The sequence below is a fragment of the Equus caballus genome, chromosome 5 (genome assembly GCF_041296265.1).
Source record: "Equus caballus isolate H_3958 breed thoroughbred chromosome 5, TB-T2T, whole genome shotgun sequence".
Taxonomy (NCBI): Eukaryota; Metazoa; Chordata; class Mammalia; order Perissodactyla; family Equidae; genus Equus; species Equus caballus.
This window is the reverse complement of record NC_091688.1, coordinates 37174958-37189695: the sequence shown is the minus strand read 5'-3', so window position 1 is coordinate 37189695 and position 14738 is coordinate 37174958. Positions and strand designations below refer to the sequence as shown.

Below are 14738 nucleotides of genomic sequence, written 5' to 3'. Positions count from 1 at the left end.
ACATGGCACTGCTCATCAAACCACGCTGAGGCAGCGTCCCACATGCCACAACTAGAAGGACCCACAACGAAGAATACACAACCAACTATGTACTGGGGGGCTTTGGGGAGAAAAAGGAAAAAATAAAATCTTTAAAAAAAAAAAAAAAAAAAAAAAAAAAAAAAAAAAAAAAAAAAAAAAAGTTACCATATGATCCAGCAATTCCACTACTACCTATATCTACCCAAGAGAATGAAAACATAAGTCCATACGAAAACTTGTACTTCGAAGCATTACTCATAATAGTCAAAAAGTGAAAACAGTCCAAATGTCCATTGAATAAAAAATGGATAAATAAAATATGATATATTCATAGTATTGAATAGTATTTAGCATTGAATGTAAATACTTACATAAGTATTGATGTGGCTAGATTAAAATCCATACTACAACATGGATGAAGTTTGAAAACATAATGCTAAGTGAAAGAAGCTAGTCAATAAAAACACATATTGTATGATTCCACTCATATGAAATGACCAGAATAGGCAAATACTTAGGGGAAAGGAATAAGGAGGATGGAGTGATGAAATATTCTAAAATTAGATTGTGGTAATAGTGCATAACTCTCTAAATACACCAAACATTGAATCACACAATTTAATGAGCGAATTGTACAGCATGCCAAATACAATAAAGACAACACAAATTTTTGAAGAGGAGAAATAAATTTACCTTTAGCAAAAGAGTGAAAGAAATTATTGTCAGTAACCGTATTACAAGAAATGTTAAAGAAAATATTGCTGGCAGAAGGAAATACTAGGTAGAAATTTCAAACTACACAAAGAAATGAAAAGTGCAAGAAATGGCATAGATGAAAGTAAATATAAAACATATTTATTGTATTTTTATTTGCTATAAAAATAACTGTCTATAGCAAAATTAACAGCAATGACCAAGGGAGTCATAAACAAACTTTCCAACAACCGATAACTCTGTGCTTGGGTTGCTTCACTGGGGAATTCTACCAACATTTGAGGAAGAAATAATAACAATTACATAAACTTTTACAGAGAATGGAGGAGGAAGGACCACTTCCCAGCTCATTAGAGGAAGCCAGCATTAACCAGATTCTAAAACCAGACAAAGGCCTTACAGGGAAGAAAAAACAAAACAAAACTTCAGTCCAATATTCCTCATAAGCAGAGATGCAAAGTTCCTCGACAAAATATTAGCAGATCAAATTCAACAATAATAAAATAGATAATATATCATGACAAATTGAGATTCATTTTGGGAATGTACAGCTGGTTTAATCTTTGAAAATCAATCAATAAAATTCACCATATCAAAAGATTAAAGAAGAAACATGTATGAGCCTTTCAATAAACGTAGAAAAGTCTTTGACAAAATCAACTTTCATTAATTAAAAAAAAAATCCCATACTAGTAATAGAAAGGAACTCCCTCATCTTGATAAAAGGCTTCTACAAAAAGCCTACACTGGGTGCCACCTGGTGGCACAGTGGTTAAGTTCTCATGTTCCGCTTCAGTGGCCCAGGGTTCACAGGGTCGGATCCTCAAAAAACAAAAGAGGGAGACTGGCAATGGATGTTAACTCAGGGCCAATCTTCCTTACTAAGAAAAAAAAGACAAGCCTACACTAACCCATACTTAACAGTGAGAGACTGAGTGCTTTTCCCTTAAGTTTGGGAACAAAGAAAACAGTTTGCTTTCACTGCTTCTATTGAGCATCATACCAGAGGACCTCACCAGTGCAATAAGTGAGAAAATGAAATAAAAAATAGATTAATTGGAAGCAAGGAGAAAATAATATGATCTCTTTTCACAGACGGCAGGATGATCTATGTATAAAGTCTCAAATAATCTTTTTTAAAAAGCTATTAGAATAATAATTGAGTTAAATAAGTTGCAGATGATATGCCACAATATACAAAAATCAATTACATTTCAATGTATTTTCACAAAATCAGAAATTGAAATTTTTCTTAAAAGTAGCATTTACAACAATACAAAAACGTATGTCTTACAAAATATGTGCCTAACTTGTATTCCCAAAACTACAAAACTGTAAGGAAATAAAAGGTGAATTACATAAATGGAGATATATACCACGTTCATAGACTGAAAGACTCAATATTGTTAAGATATCAGTTCTCTCAAATTAATCTATAAAGTCAAATAGCTTCATGAGTTTTTTGTTTTAGTAATTGAAATGCTGATTCTAAAATTTACATGGAAAAACAAAGGAATGAGAAGAGTCAAAACAATTTTGAAAACGAAAAAGGAAGCTGGGGGACTTGTATTTCCTGATTGCATAATTAGTATAAACTTACAGTAAATAGGACAGCACAGCTTTGCAATAGACAAGAGTGTAAACATAGACCCATATACATATTGATTGAAGTTCAATACAAAGGCAAAGGAAATTCAATGGAGAAATAGATTTTTCAATAAACAATGGTGAACTATTGGATATTCATAAATGAAAATGAACCTTGGTCTGTACTTGAGTTAATAGTATTGTACCAATGTCGGTTTACTGATTTTGACAATAAACTATATCATGCAAGATATTATTATTGGGTAAGGCCGATAAAGTTTACGCAGAGACTACCTACACTGTTTTTGCAACTTCTACGACTCAAACTTTTTCAAAATAAAAGATTGTGATAAATGAACCTTGAGATATACTTTACACTCTATAAGAAAATTAACTCAATGTGTATCATAGACTTGTTTATAAAATATCTAGAAGAAAACTGTAAATCTTTATGATCTTGAGTTAGGCAAAGTTTTCTTAGATAAAACGCCAAAAGCATGACCCACAAAAAATGATAATTTGAGCTTTATCTGATAATGATTAGATTATCATTAATAGGTTGTATCTGATTAGTAGATTATATATAATTATTAATAGATGGTAATTTGAACTCTGTTCTTTGAAATACAACAGCAAAAGGGCAAGGTGACAACCCTCAGACCAAGAAAAAATATTTGAAAATCATGTGTCTGAAAAAAGTAGCTGTGTTAGGATATATAAAATTCTAAAAACCCAGTAAGGAGAAATAAAATTTAAATTTAAATAAATGTTTCACCGAAGAAAATGGTGAACAAGAACTTGAAAAGATGCTCAATATCAATAGATTTTAGGGAGACATAAATTAAAACCATAATGAGATACCACTGCACATCTATTAAGTTGTCTTAAAAAAAACCAAACTGACCATTCCAAGTACTGGCAAGGATGTGGAGCAACTGGATCTCTCATACATTGCCGGTCAGAATGCAAAATGGTGCGTCTTCTTTAGAAAAACATCCGGCAGCTTATTATTAAGTTAAACATACATTTATCCTGTGACTTAGCAATCCCATTATTATATATTTACCCAAATGACAGCAAAATTTATGTTCGCACATAAATTTGCACACAGACGTTTGTAGCAGCTTTGTAGTCATCCCAAACTGGAAACAACTCATTTGTTGCTCAGCTGGGGAATTGATGAGGAAATTGTGGCAATCCATACAATCAAATATTACTCAGCAATAAGAAAGAATAAATCACTGACATATGCAGCAATATGGATCAACTCTAAATACATTATGCCATGGAAAAGAAGCCAGATTCATTAATTCCACTGAGTGTAATATTCAGGTTATATTTATATGATATTCTGGAAAAGACAAACATAGGAACTAAAAATGGATCAATGGTTGCCATGGCTGGAAGTAGAGTAGAGGCTGACTACAAAGGACATAACCTGGAGGACTTTGGGAGCGTGATAGAATGATTTTGTGTCTTGATTATAGTGGTAGCTACACAAAACTATGTGTTTGTCAAAACTCAGATATTTACACTAAAAAGTGAATTTTCCTCTGTGTGTGTATACATATCTTAATTTTCAAAAGGAAATAAAAGAGAAGAAAAAAATATAAAGCACACTACACAATGATCCCTAAACAAAGTTCATATTTTCTTGCCTCTATGCCTTTGTTAGTGTTATTTTACTTAAAACACTTTAATTTTTAATGTTTGTCATAAAAATTCTACTGTGTAATACTTAACTAAATTCTTACCTCTTTATTGAAAGTTTCCTGATTTCTCAAACTAGTAATGACTCAGCTGGATTTTTTTTCCTGGTACTTTGATCTGCTCTGTTGATGAGAGTATAAACTGGTATGATTGCTTTTAAAACTGACATTATCTACTAAAGATGAGTGTATACATATCCAATGCCCAACAAGTCCACTCCCACATATATACCCAACTGAAATGAAAATATACATTCTTTGAAAAGCAAGTGTAATTATGTTCATAGTAGTACCATTTATAACAACCAAAAGTTGAAAATCACTAAAATGCTCATCAAGATAACATTAAATTGTGGTATATTCACATTATAGAATTCTATACAGCAATGAGAATAAAAGAGCTACAACTAAATAAAACAGTAGGGGTGAATCTCATAAACATAAAATTGAGTGAAATAACTCAGAAACAAAAAAGTTTATCATGTATGAATCAACTTATATAAAACACCAAAACAGGTAAAACCAATCTGTAGCATTAGATGTGAGGTTACTGGTTATACTTGTGGGAGGGAAAGAAGTAGTCTGTGGAAGGTAAAGGAGAATGGGGAAGTTTTAGAGATGTTTCCTCTGTTCTGTTCTGAATGCTCAGTACCTAAAAGAGTTCAATATGTGAAAATTCATTGAGTTGCATGCACATTTTTGTTTTGTACAGTTCTCTGTACACATATTATACTTCAATATTTTTTAACAAATTGGTAGTCTACCATCTAGCTTGTACATTTTGTATTTTTTTGTTTTGCCTAGTTATAGGTTCTGCATAATAAAAGGGTTGTGGTGCCAACAACAGCAGCTGGAACATGGCACATAATTTACTTGGAATATAGTAGATTTAAAAAAGAAGAAATCCAGTAGTGGGTGTAAAACAAACTAAGAAGTAGGCCAAAAGAAAGTTGAATCTTCCCTACTATAAATTCTGAATTCTTTACTTTCTCTTTTCCATGGAAATTTAGATTCTGCTACCATAAAACTAAGTATGGAGAAGACATAAGAGAGAGGAGGAAGATGCTACTTTTATCCGTGTTAGAAAATAGGAAGCGATAATGTGAAAGCTTTCTGCTTTCCATATTCCTCTGGGGACCATATGGAGAAATAATAATAATTATAATACACAATAATACAGAGAGAAAAATGGACGCAGAAATAGGAAGAGAGAGAAATTAAAATATAGGTAAAGAAAATCTGGAGTAGCCTCATCCATAAATGGGGATCATGACTTCTTCCCTCTTTGTTCTATGGAGTTGTAAAAGTTACATATATATATTTTCACATGTTACTGGCTTGTATATGTATAGAGATACATATATATGTAACTTTTATAACTCCATATATACAAACTATACATGTATTTTTCTGGGAAATTCGCGACTTTTAGAAAAAAAAACTTCCATTTTTATGACAAGTTGCTAGCCTTGGAATTCAAGGGCTATAAAGGGCATACAAGAAAGTAAAGTGTTAAATGGGATCTTAGAACCGTACAGCGTTAGCAATGAACATCACCTAAAGATAGCTCACCTACCCACCACAATTTGTAAATAAAGAAATAGAGATCCAGAAAAGATAATTGAGTGTAACACCCAGTTAGTGGCTAAGTAAGGACTAATTATAAGTGTTATTGAAAGAGATTTAAAAGCCAGATATAGGATAAATTGAGGCTGTTGTATAGAAGAGAGAAGTGAGCGCAACTAGAGTAGGTCAAAGCTCTTATAGAGGAGTGGGATCCAGTAGTGATAGAATCTGGACAGAATCATTAAAGATCAAAATATGCTAGTGATAAGAGTTGGTAAGTCATCACGTTTTCATTTTTTACATTTTTATTGAATACTCACCATGTTGAGGCACTTGCTAGATTCTGAACATATAGCAAGTAACAAAACTGACATGATTTCATACTGAATGTAGTTTATCAACTTGTAGGAAAGAATGACAAATTATGTCTGTATCCACATATACAAAAATCTGCATATACATATAAATTGTGATGCATACTTTGAAGAACAACAAAATATCATTCAAAAGAAAAACGTGAGTAACATAAATTAGGCTGGGTGTTCAGAAGTCCTCTCAAAAATAATGTCATTTGAAAGTAACACTTGAACAGAAAATAACACAGTGAGAAGGAGTGAACCAAATGAAATGTTGTGGAGAAAAAACAGTGCACACTTCCTGAAGCCATACAGATCTTAATATATTTGAAGAACTCAAAGAGTGATAATGTGGCTAAATAAGAATGAACTCATGGAGAAGAGTTGGGAGTCAGTATTGGAGAGGAAGGCAGGAAAGAATTTGGTTGAATTTTAAAAAGTATGATAAGGCTTTGGATTTTATCTTAAGTGCAATTGGGAATCTTTCATGGTTTTAGAGAATGACATATCCCATTAAGGTTTAAAATATACCACTTTGAGTTTTTTGTGCAAAATATATTAGAATGGAAGAAGAGTAGGATCAAGGAGAGTGGTTAGAATATTATTGTATTGATCCAGTTGAGAGACGTTGTAGGGTAATAATGTTAAAGAAAAAAACAGATTTGAGGATGTATTTTGAGGAAGGATTGGCATATGTTAATAATGAATTAGAAGTAGGGGCAGAAGAAAAAAGTGAAATAAATTATTTGCATTTTTCTGGTCCAAGCATAAGAAACAAACACATCAAGATTTCAAGTTTGGACATTTGAAGATTTTATTTTTAACATGTTTAGTTTTAAATTCCTGGGAAACATCCAGGTAGGGTTGTTAAATAGGCACTTTGATATATAACTCTAAAGCTCAGAAGAGAATTCTGGCATGGAGATGTAAATTCAAGAGTTGGCATAGGTAGGGATGATATTTAAAACCATAGGGATGACTCTGAGCATCTAGGAAGACAGTGCTACAGAACAAAGGAGACTGAGAAAGATGCATCAGAGGCATAAGAATAAAATCAAGAGATAGTGATGATATGGAAGCTAAGAGACAATTTTTTTAAAAACGTAAAAACTGGGGCCAACCTGGTGGCATAGTGGTTGGGTTAGCCTACTCCACTTTGGCAGCCCAGGGTGGGTGAGTTCAGATCCCAGGCATGGACCTACACACTGCTCATCAAGCCATGCTATGGTGGTGTCCCATATATAAAATAGAGGAAGATTGACACAGATGTTAGCTCAGGGACAATCTTCCTCATCAAAAAAAAAAAAAAAAATGAAAGAAAGAAAGAAAGAAAAAAGAAAACAAAAGAAAAAGAGTAAAACTTTTTCATATGTATCAAGAGTTCAAAAAAACAGGAAGGACGGAGGGTGGGCGGAGCAAAATGGCGGGGTGAGCTGACCCGGGATTCTCTCCCCTCCAAAATACAACAAAAGATTGGAAGAACTGAATTTCAGAGAATAAACATAATGCCAGCTCGTTAGAGACCTACTATACCAAGAAGGAGGAGATCATAAACCTAGCTTTACACCTTTGGAGGCTCCAGAATGGTAGGAGAGAACATCGCTCCCTCCCCTAGAGTCTGCGATCCCTGTGGCACAGGTCGGGAAGGAGCAGGGGAGGGGCCGCGCGACTGGGGGATCATCCAGGACTCCTGCCGCTGATTCAGTGGAGACCCGCTGACAGGGGGAAAGCTTCCGTCCACGGGGACCCTATAAATTAAGGGCCTTGGGAGACCAGAGAACAGAACTGATCTGAACCCAGACCGGCGCGTGTGAGTAACAGCCCCTCCCCCCCAGCAAAGCCAGTGGGCGCAGCCATCTTGCCCCAAGGCGGAGAGCTAACACGCCGCTCTCGACCCCCATCTAGTGGCGACAGGCTATAACTGCAACTGAATTCTACCACCATGAGAAAAAACTGCTCCTCTACCATCCAGCAATTTATAAAAGCCCCAGACCAGAAGGAAAACAATAAAAACACAGAAGTCCTGAGGACTTGGAATTAGGTAAACTAAGTGATAATGAATTCAGAGCAGCTATAATCAAAAAACTCAATGAGGTAGAGAGAAAGATAGAGAAACAAACCGAGTTCTGGAGTTACTTCACAAAAGAGATTGAAATCATAAAGAAGAATCAAACAGAATTACTTGAGATGAAAAACACAATAGACCAGATAAAACAGAATACGGATTCCCTGAATGCCTGTGTAGACAACCTAGAGGAGCAAATCAGCATAATTGAGGACAGACAGGCTGAATGGTGCCAGACAGAGGAAGAAAGAGAACTAAGAATTAAAAAAAATGAGGAAAATCTCCAAGAGATAATGGATTCAATGAGGAGTAAGAACATAAGGATCATAGGAATTCCCGAGAATATGGAAAAGGAAAATGGAGCAGAAAGTGTGCTTAACGAAATTATTGAAGAGAACTTCCCAAATCTAGGGATCAACGGAGAAATGTGTGTAGGGGAGGGTTTTAGATCTCCTAGATTTGTCAATGTAAAAAGACCCACCGCAAGGCACATAATAGTAAAGTTGGCACATAGGAATGATAAGGAAAGAATACTCAGGGAAGTAAGAAAAAAAAAGAGAATAACCTATAAAGGAGCCCCTATCAGACTGTCAGCGGATTTCTCTACGGAAACCCTACAAGGTAGGAGAGCATGGAGTGATATATTCAAAGCTTTAAAGGATAAAAACCTTCAGCCAAGAATACTCTATCCAGCAAGAATTTCCTTCAGATATGAGGGAGAAATTAAATCTTTTCCAGACAAACAAAACTTAAGGGAATTTGTAACTAAAAGCCCTCCATTACAAGAAATCCTCAAGAAGGCTCTCATACTTGAAAAAAGAAAAAAGGGAGAAAGGGGACACAATCCACAGACTAGGGAGACCAATGGATAGAACCAGAACAGGATAGCAAATATTCAACTATAGCATTAGGGTAAAAATAAGGAAACTACCAAAACAAGGATGATCTTAGCACTCTAACTACAAATTAATATGATGAGTTGGAATAAAAAATGAAAATAATTATTTAGGAGGGGAAGAGCAAAGGGTCTAAATCAGTATTGGTCGAGTAAGTAAGAGACCACCAGAGAATAGACTATATTATACACGAGATTCTAAATACAAACTTCAAGGTAGACACTAAAATAAAGTACAGAACAGAGTCACAAATCATAGATAAGGAAAAATCTAAGAAACCCAGCATAAGAAATTGCAGTATTAAATGGGTAGTCTAAAGCACACAGGAAAAGAAACACAGGAAAACAAGATAATGAGCGACAGATTGACAGCATTAAGTCCACATGCATCAATAATCACTCTCAATGTGAACGGATTGAACTCTCCAATAAAAAGACACAGAGTGGCAAAATGGATTAAAGAACAAGATCCAACAATTTGTTGCCTCCAGGAAACACACCTCAGCCCCAAGGACAAACACAGACTCAGGGTGAAGGGGTGGAGGACAATACTTCAAGCAAATAGCAAGAAAAAAAGGCAGGTGTTGCAATTCTTATATCAGACCAAGTGGATTTCAAAATAAGACAGGTAAAGAGAGACACAGAGGGACAATATATAATGATCAAAGGGACACTTCATCAAGAAGAAATAATGCTTATAAATATCTATGCACCCAACACAGGAGCACCAAGATTCATAAAGCAACTATTAACAGACCTAAAGGAAGATGTTAAAAACAACACAATAATAGTAGGGGACCTCAACACCCCACTCACATCAATGGACAGATCATCCAGACAGAAAATCAACAAGGAAATAGTGGAGCTGAATGAAAAACTAAAACAATTGGACTTAATAGACATATATAGATCACTCCACCCTGAAGGAGCTGAATACACATTCTTCTCAAGTGCACGTGGAACATTCTCTAGGATAGACCATATGTTGGGAAACAAGACAAGCCTCTACAAATTTAAAAAAATTGAAATAATAACAAGCATCTTCTCAGATCATAGTGCTATAAGGCTAGAAATTAATTACAAGAAAAAAGCTGAGAAAGGCACAAAGATGTGGAGACTAAACACCACACTAATGAACAAGCAATGGATCATTGAAGAAATTAAAGAAGAAATAAAAAAATACCTGGAAACAAATGAAAATGATAGCATGCCATACCAACTCATATGGGATACAGCAAAAGCTATATTAAGAGGAAAATTCATCGCAATACAGGCACATCTTAACAAACAAGAAAAATCCCAAATAAGCAACCTTAAAGCACACCTAACTGAACTAGAGAAAAAAGAACAAATGAAGCCCAAAGTCAGCAGAAGGAGAGAAATAATAAAAATCAGAGCAGAAATAAATACTATTGAAACGAAAAAGGCAGTAGAAAGGATCAATGAGACAAAGAGCTGGTTTTTTGAGAAGATAAATAAAATTGACAAACCACTAGCCAGACTTACAAAGAAAAAAAGGGAGAAAGCTCAAATAAACAAAATCAGAAATGAGCGAGGAGAAATAACAACAGACTCTGCAGAAATACAACAGATTATAAGAGAATACTACAAAAAACTATATGCCAACAGAATGGATAAGCTAGAGGAAATGGATAAATTCCTGGACTCCTACAATCTCCCAAAGCTCACTCAAGAAGAGGCAGACAATTTGAACAGACCAATCACAAGGAAAGAGATGGAAACAGCAATCAAAAACATCCCAAAGAATAAAACCCCAGGACCAGATGGCTTTCCTGGGGAATTCTACCAAACTTTCAGAGAGGATTTAATACCTATCCTTTTCAAGCTATTCCAAAAAATTAGGGAAGACGGAACACTTCCTAACACATTCTATGAGGCCAACATCACGCTGATACCAAAACCTGACAAGGACACCACGAAGAAAGAGAACTACAGGCCAATATCACTGATGAACATAGATGCAAAAATTCTAAACAAAATTTTGGCAACCAGAATTCAGCAATACATCAAAAGACTCATACATCAGGATCAGGTGGGATTCATACCAGGGACACAGGGATGGTTCAACATCCGCAAATCAATCAACGTGATACACCACATCAACAAACTGAGGAGTAAAAACCACATGATCATCTCAATAGATGCAGAGAAGGCATTTGACAAGATCCAACAGCCATTTATGATAAAAACTCTGAACAAAATGGGCATAGAAGGAAACTATCTCAACATAATAAAGGCCATATACGACAAACCCATAGCCAACATCATACTCAATGGGCAAAAACTGAACCCCATCCCCCTGAAAACAGGAAGAAGACAAGGATGCCCTCTATCACCACTCTTATTTAACATAGTACTGGAGGTCCTGGCCAGAGCAATCAGGCAAGAAAAAGGGATAAAAGGAATCCAAATAGGGAGGGAAGAAGTGAAACTCTCGCTTTTTGCAGACGACATGATCTTATATATAGAAAACCCCAAAGAATCCATTGGAAAACTGTTAGAAGTAATCAACAACTACAGCAAAGTTGCAGGGTATAAAATCAATTTGCATAAATCAGTAGCATTTCTATACTCTAGTAATGAACCAACAGAAAAAGAACTCAAGACTACAATACCATTCACAATCGCAACAAAAAGAATAAAATACCTTGGGGTAAATTTAACTAAGGAAGTGAAGGACCTATATAATGAAAATTACAAGGCCTTTCTGAGAGAATTGGATGACGACATAAGGAGATGGAAAGACATTCCATGTACATGGATTGGAAGAATAAACATAGTTAAAATGTCCATTCTACCTAAAGCAATCTACGGATTCAACACCATCCCAATCAGAATCCCAATGACATTCTTTACAGAATTAGAACAAAGAATCCTAAAATTCATATGGGGCAACAAAAGACCCCGAATTGCTAAAGCAATCCTGAGAAAAAAGAACAAAACGGGAGGCATCACAATCCCTGACTTCAAAACATACTACAAAGCTACAGTAATCAAAACAGCATGGTACTGGTACAAAAACAGGTGCACAGATCAGTGGAACAAAATTGAAAGCCCAGAAATAAAACCACACATCTATGGACAGCTTATCTTTGACAAAGGAGCTGAGGGCATACAATGGAGAAAAGAAAGTCTTTTCAACAAATGGTGCTGGGAAAACTGGAAAGCCACATGTAAAAGAATGAAAATTGACCATCCTTTTTCACCATTCACCAAAATAAACTCAAAATGGATTAAAGACCTAAAGGTGAGACCTGAAACCATAAGGCTTCTGGAAGAAAATGTAGGCAGTGCACTCTTTGACATCAGTATTAAAAGGATCTTTTCGGACACCATGCCTTCTCAGAGAAGGGAAACAATAGAAAGAATAAACAAATGGGACTTCATCAGATTAAAGAGCTTTTTCAAGGCAAATGAAAACAGTATTGAAACAAAAAACAACCCACTAACTGGGAAAAAATATTTGCAAGTCATATATCTGACAAAGGCTTAATATCCTTAATATATAAAGAACTCTCGCAACTCAATCACAAAACATCAAACAACCCAATCAAAAAATGGGCTGGAGACATGAACAGACATTTCTCCAAAGAAGATATACTGATGGCCAAAAGGCACATGAAAAGATGCTCATCATCGCTGATCATCAGGGAAATGCAAATCAAAACTACACTAAGATATCACCTTACACCCATTAGAATGACAAAAATATCTAAAACTAATAGCAACAAATGTTGGAGAGGTTGCGGAGAAAAAGGAACCCTCATACACTGCTGGTGGGAATGCAAACTGGTGCAGCCACTATGGAAAACAGTATGGAGATTCCTCAAAAAACTAAAAATAGAACTACCATACGATCCAGCCATCCCACTACTGGGTATTTATCCAAAGAGCTTGAAGTCAGCAATCCCAAAAGTCCTGTGCACCCCAATGTTTGTTGCAGCACTGTTTACAATAGCCAAGACGTGGAAGCAACCTAAGTGTCCATCAACAGACGAATGGATAAAGAAGATGTGGTACATATATACAATGGAATACTACTCAGCTGCAAAACAGAACAAAATCATTCCATTTACAATAACATGGATGGTCCTTGAGAGAATTATGTTAAGTGAAATAAGCCAGCAAGAGAAAGATAATCTGTGTATGACTCCACTCATATGAGGAATTTAAAACTATGGACCAAGAACAGTTAAGTGGATACCAGGGGAAAGGTGGGGTGGGGGATGGGCACAAAGGGTGAAGTGGTGCACCTACAACATGACTGACAAACATTAATGTACAATTGAAATTTCACAAGATTGTAACCTATCAATAACTCAATAAAAAAAAGGAAAAAAATAATAAAAATTAAAAAATTTAAAAAACTGAAAAAAAAAACAGGAAGGACAAGAAAAGTCTATTGTATTTGGCAGCATCAAGGTCATTTGTCACCTTTGCAAAATATTTATCAAAAGGTCTGAGCTAAAGCCAAGTTGGAATGGGTGACTAGGAAGCAAAAAAGAGAAGATAGATTGTGTCATTAATCATGTTGAGAAGTTTAATTGTAAAAAGGAGTGGAGAGAAATAGACCTCTTGCTGTGACCAAGGAAATGTATATGCTTGTTTCTAAGAATGGCAATACTAAAGTATTCTTAAATGTTGAAAGCACTTATCAAGTAAAAAGTGGAAAGCATAAGTATGTAGGAAATAGAAGAAAAACATAATGAAATAAAGTCTTTGAGAAGATAAGAGGAGGTGGGATCCATAGGATGTGTGGTGATAGAAGAAGATTATTCAAGGTCAGGACAAAGGTACCTAGAGCTTTTATGAGATCAACATTGAAGTGGAAGAAGGACCTTGGTAGAAAGTCATTGGTGAATGGGACTAGTTCTGCCCTGTTTTTGGAAGATGGTCCTCTTGATGGCCTTAATGAGTTCCTGGTTACGAAGACTGTAGATAACTGGGTTGACCAGTGGTGTTAGTACAGAGTAGACTACAGCAAGTGTCCGATCAAGGGTCAGTGAATAGCTCTCCTTTAGTCGCACATACATGAAGGTGATGCTCCCAAAGAAAATGAGGACCACAATGAGATGTGAGGCACAAGTAGAAAAGGCCTTCTTTCTTCCTACTGATGTTTTTATCTTCAGTACAGCCACAATGATTCTTCCATAAGAAATCATAACAAAGAGGAAGGTGACAAGGATGATAAAGGCATTGATGGCAAAGTCCACCAGGACATTAGTGGATGTGTCCTTGCAGGCCAGGCTCAGCAGAGGTGGAAAGTCGCAGAAGATGTGCTGGATTTCATTGTAGCCACAGAAGGGGAGCTGGGAGACCAGGATGACTTCAGAAATGGGACACAGGAAGCCACAAACCCAACAACCAGCAGCCAGCCTGCCACAGAGTGTTGGGGTCATAATTGCAGGGTAGTGGAGGGGCCGGCAAATGGCCAGGTATCGGTCATAGGCCATGGCTGTAAGAAGGTAGCATTCAGAGGCCCCTAGGGAGTGGAAGAAGTAGGTCTGAAGGAGGCATCCTGCAAAAGAAATGGTCTTCTTCTCACTGAGAAGATTAGCTAGCATCTTGGGGGTGGTGGCGGCTGTGTACCACAGCTCCAAGAAGGAGAGAAGACTGACAAAGTGGTACATGGGTATGTGCAGGGCCGCATCCAGTCGTATGACTAAGAAGATGAGCAGGTTACCACAGATAGTGAACAGGTATGCCAACAATAACAGGACAAAAAGCCAGCCTCTGACATGTCCCACTTTGGGGAAGCCAAGGAGTACAAATTCAGCTAGACTGGAACGGTTGTGTTGCTCCAT

The 14738-nt window shown here is 36.1% G+C and overlaps 1 protein-coding gene across 1 annotated transcript; it reads right to left on the bottom strand.

Moving 5' to 3' along the window:
- Nucleotides 1–13784: 13784 nt before the first annotated feature.
- OR6N2 (olfactory receptor family 6 subfamily N member 2) lies at nucleotides 13785–14738 on the bottom strand. The gene has a single exon (NM_001390984.1). It carries the CDS (start codon nucleotides 14736–14738, stop codon nucleotides 13785–13787), a length of 954 nt encoding a protein of 317 aa, NP_001377913.1.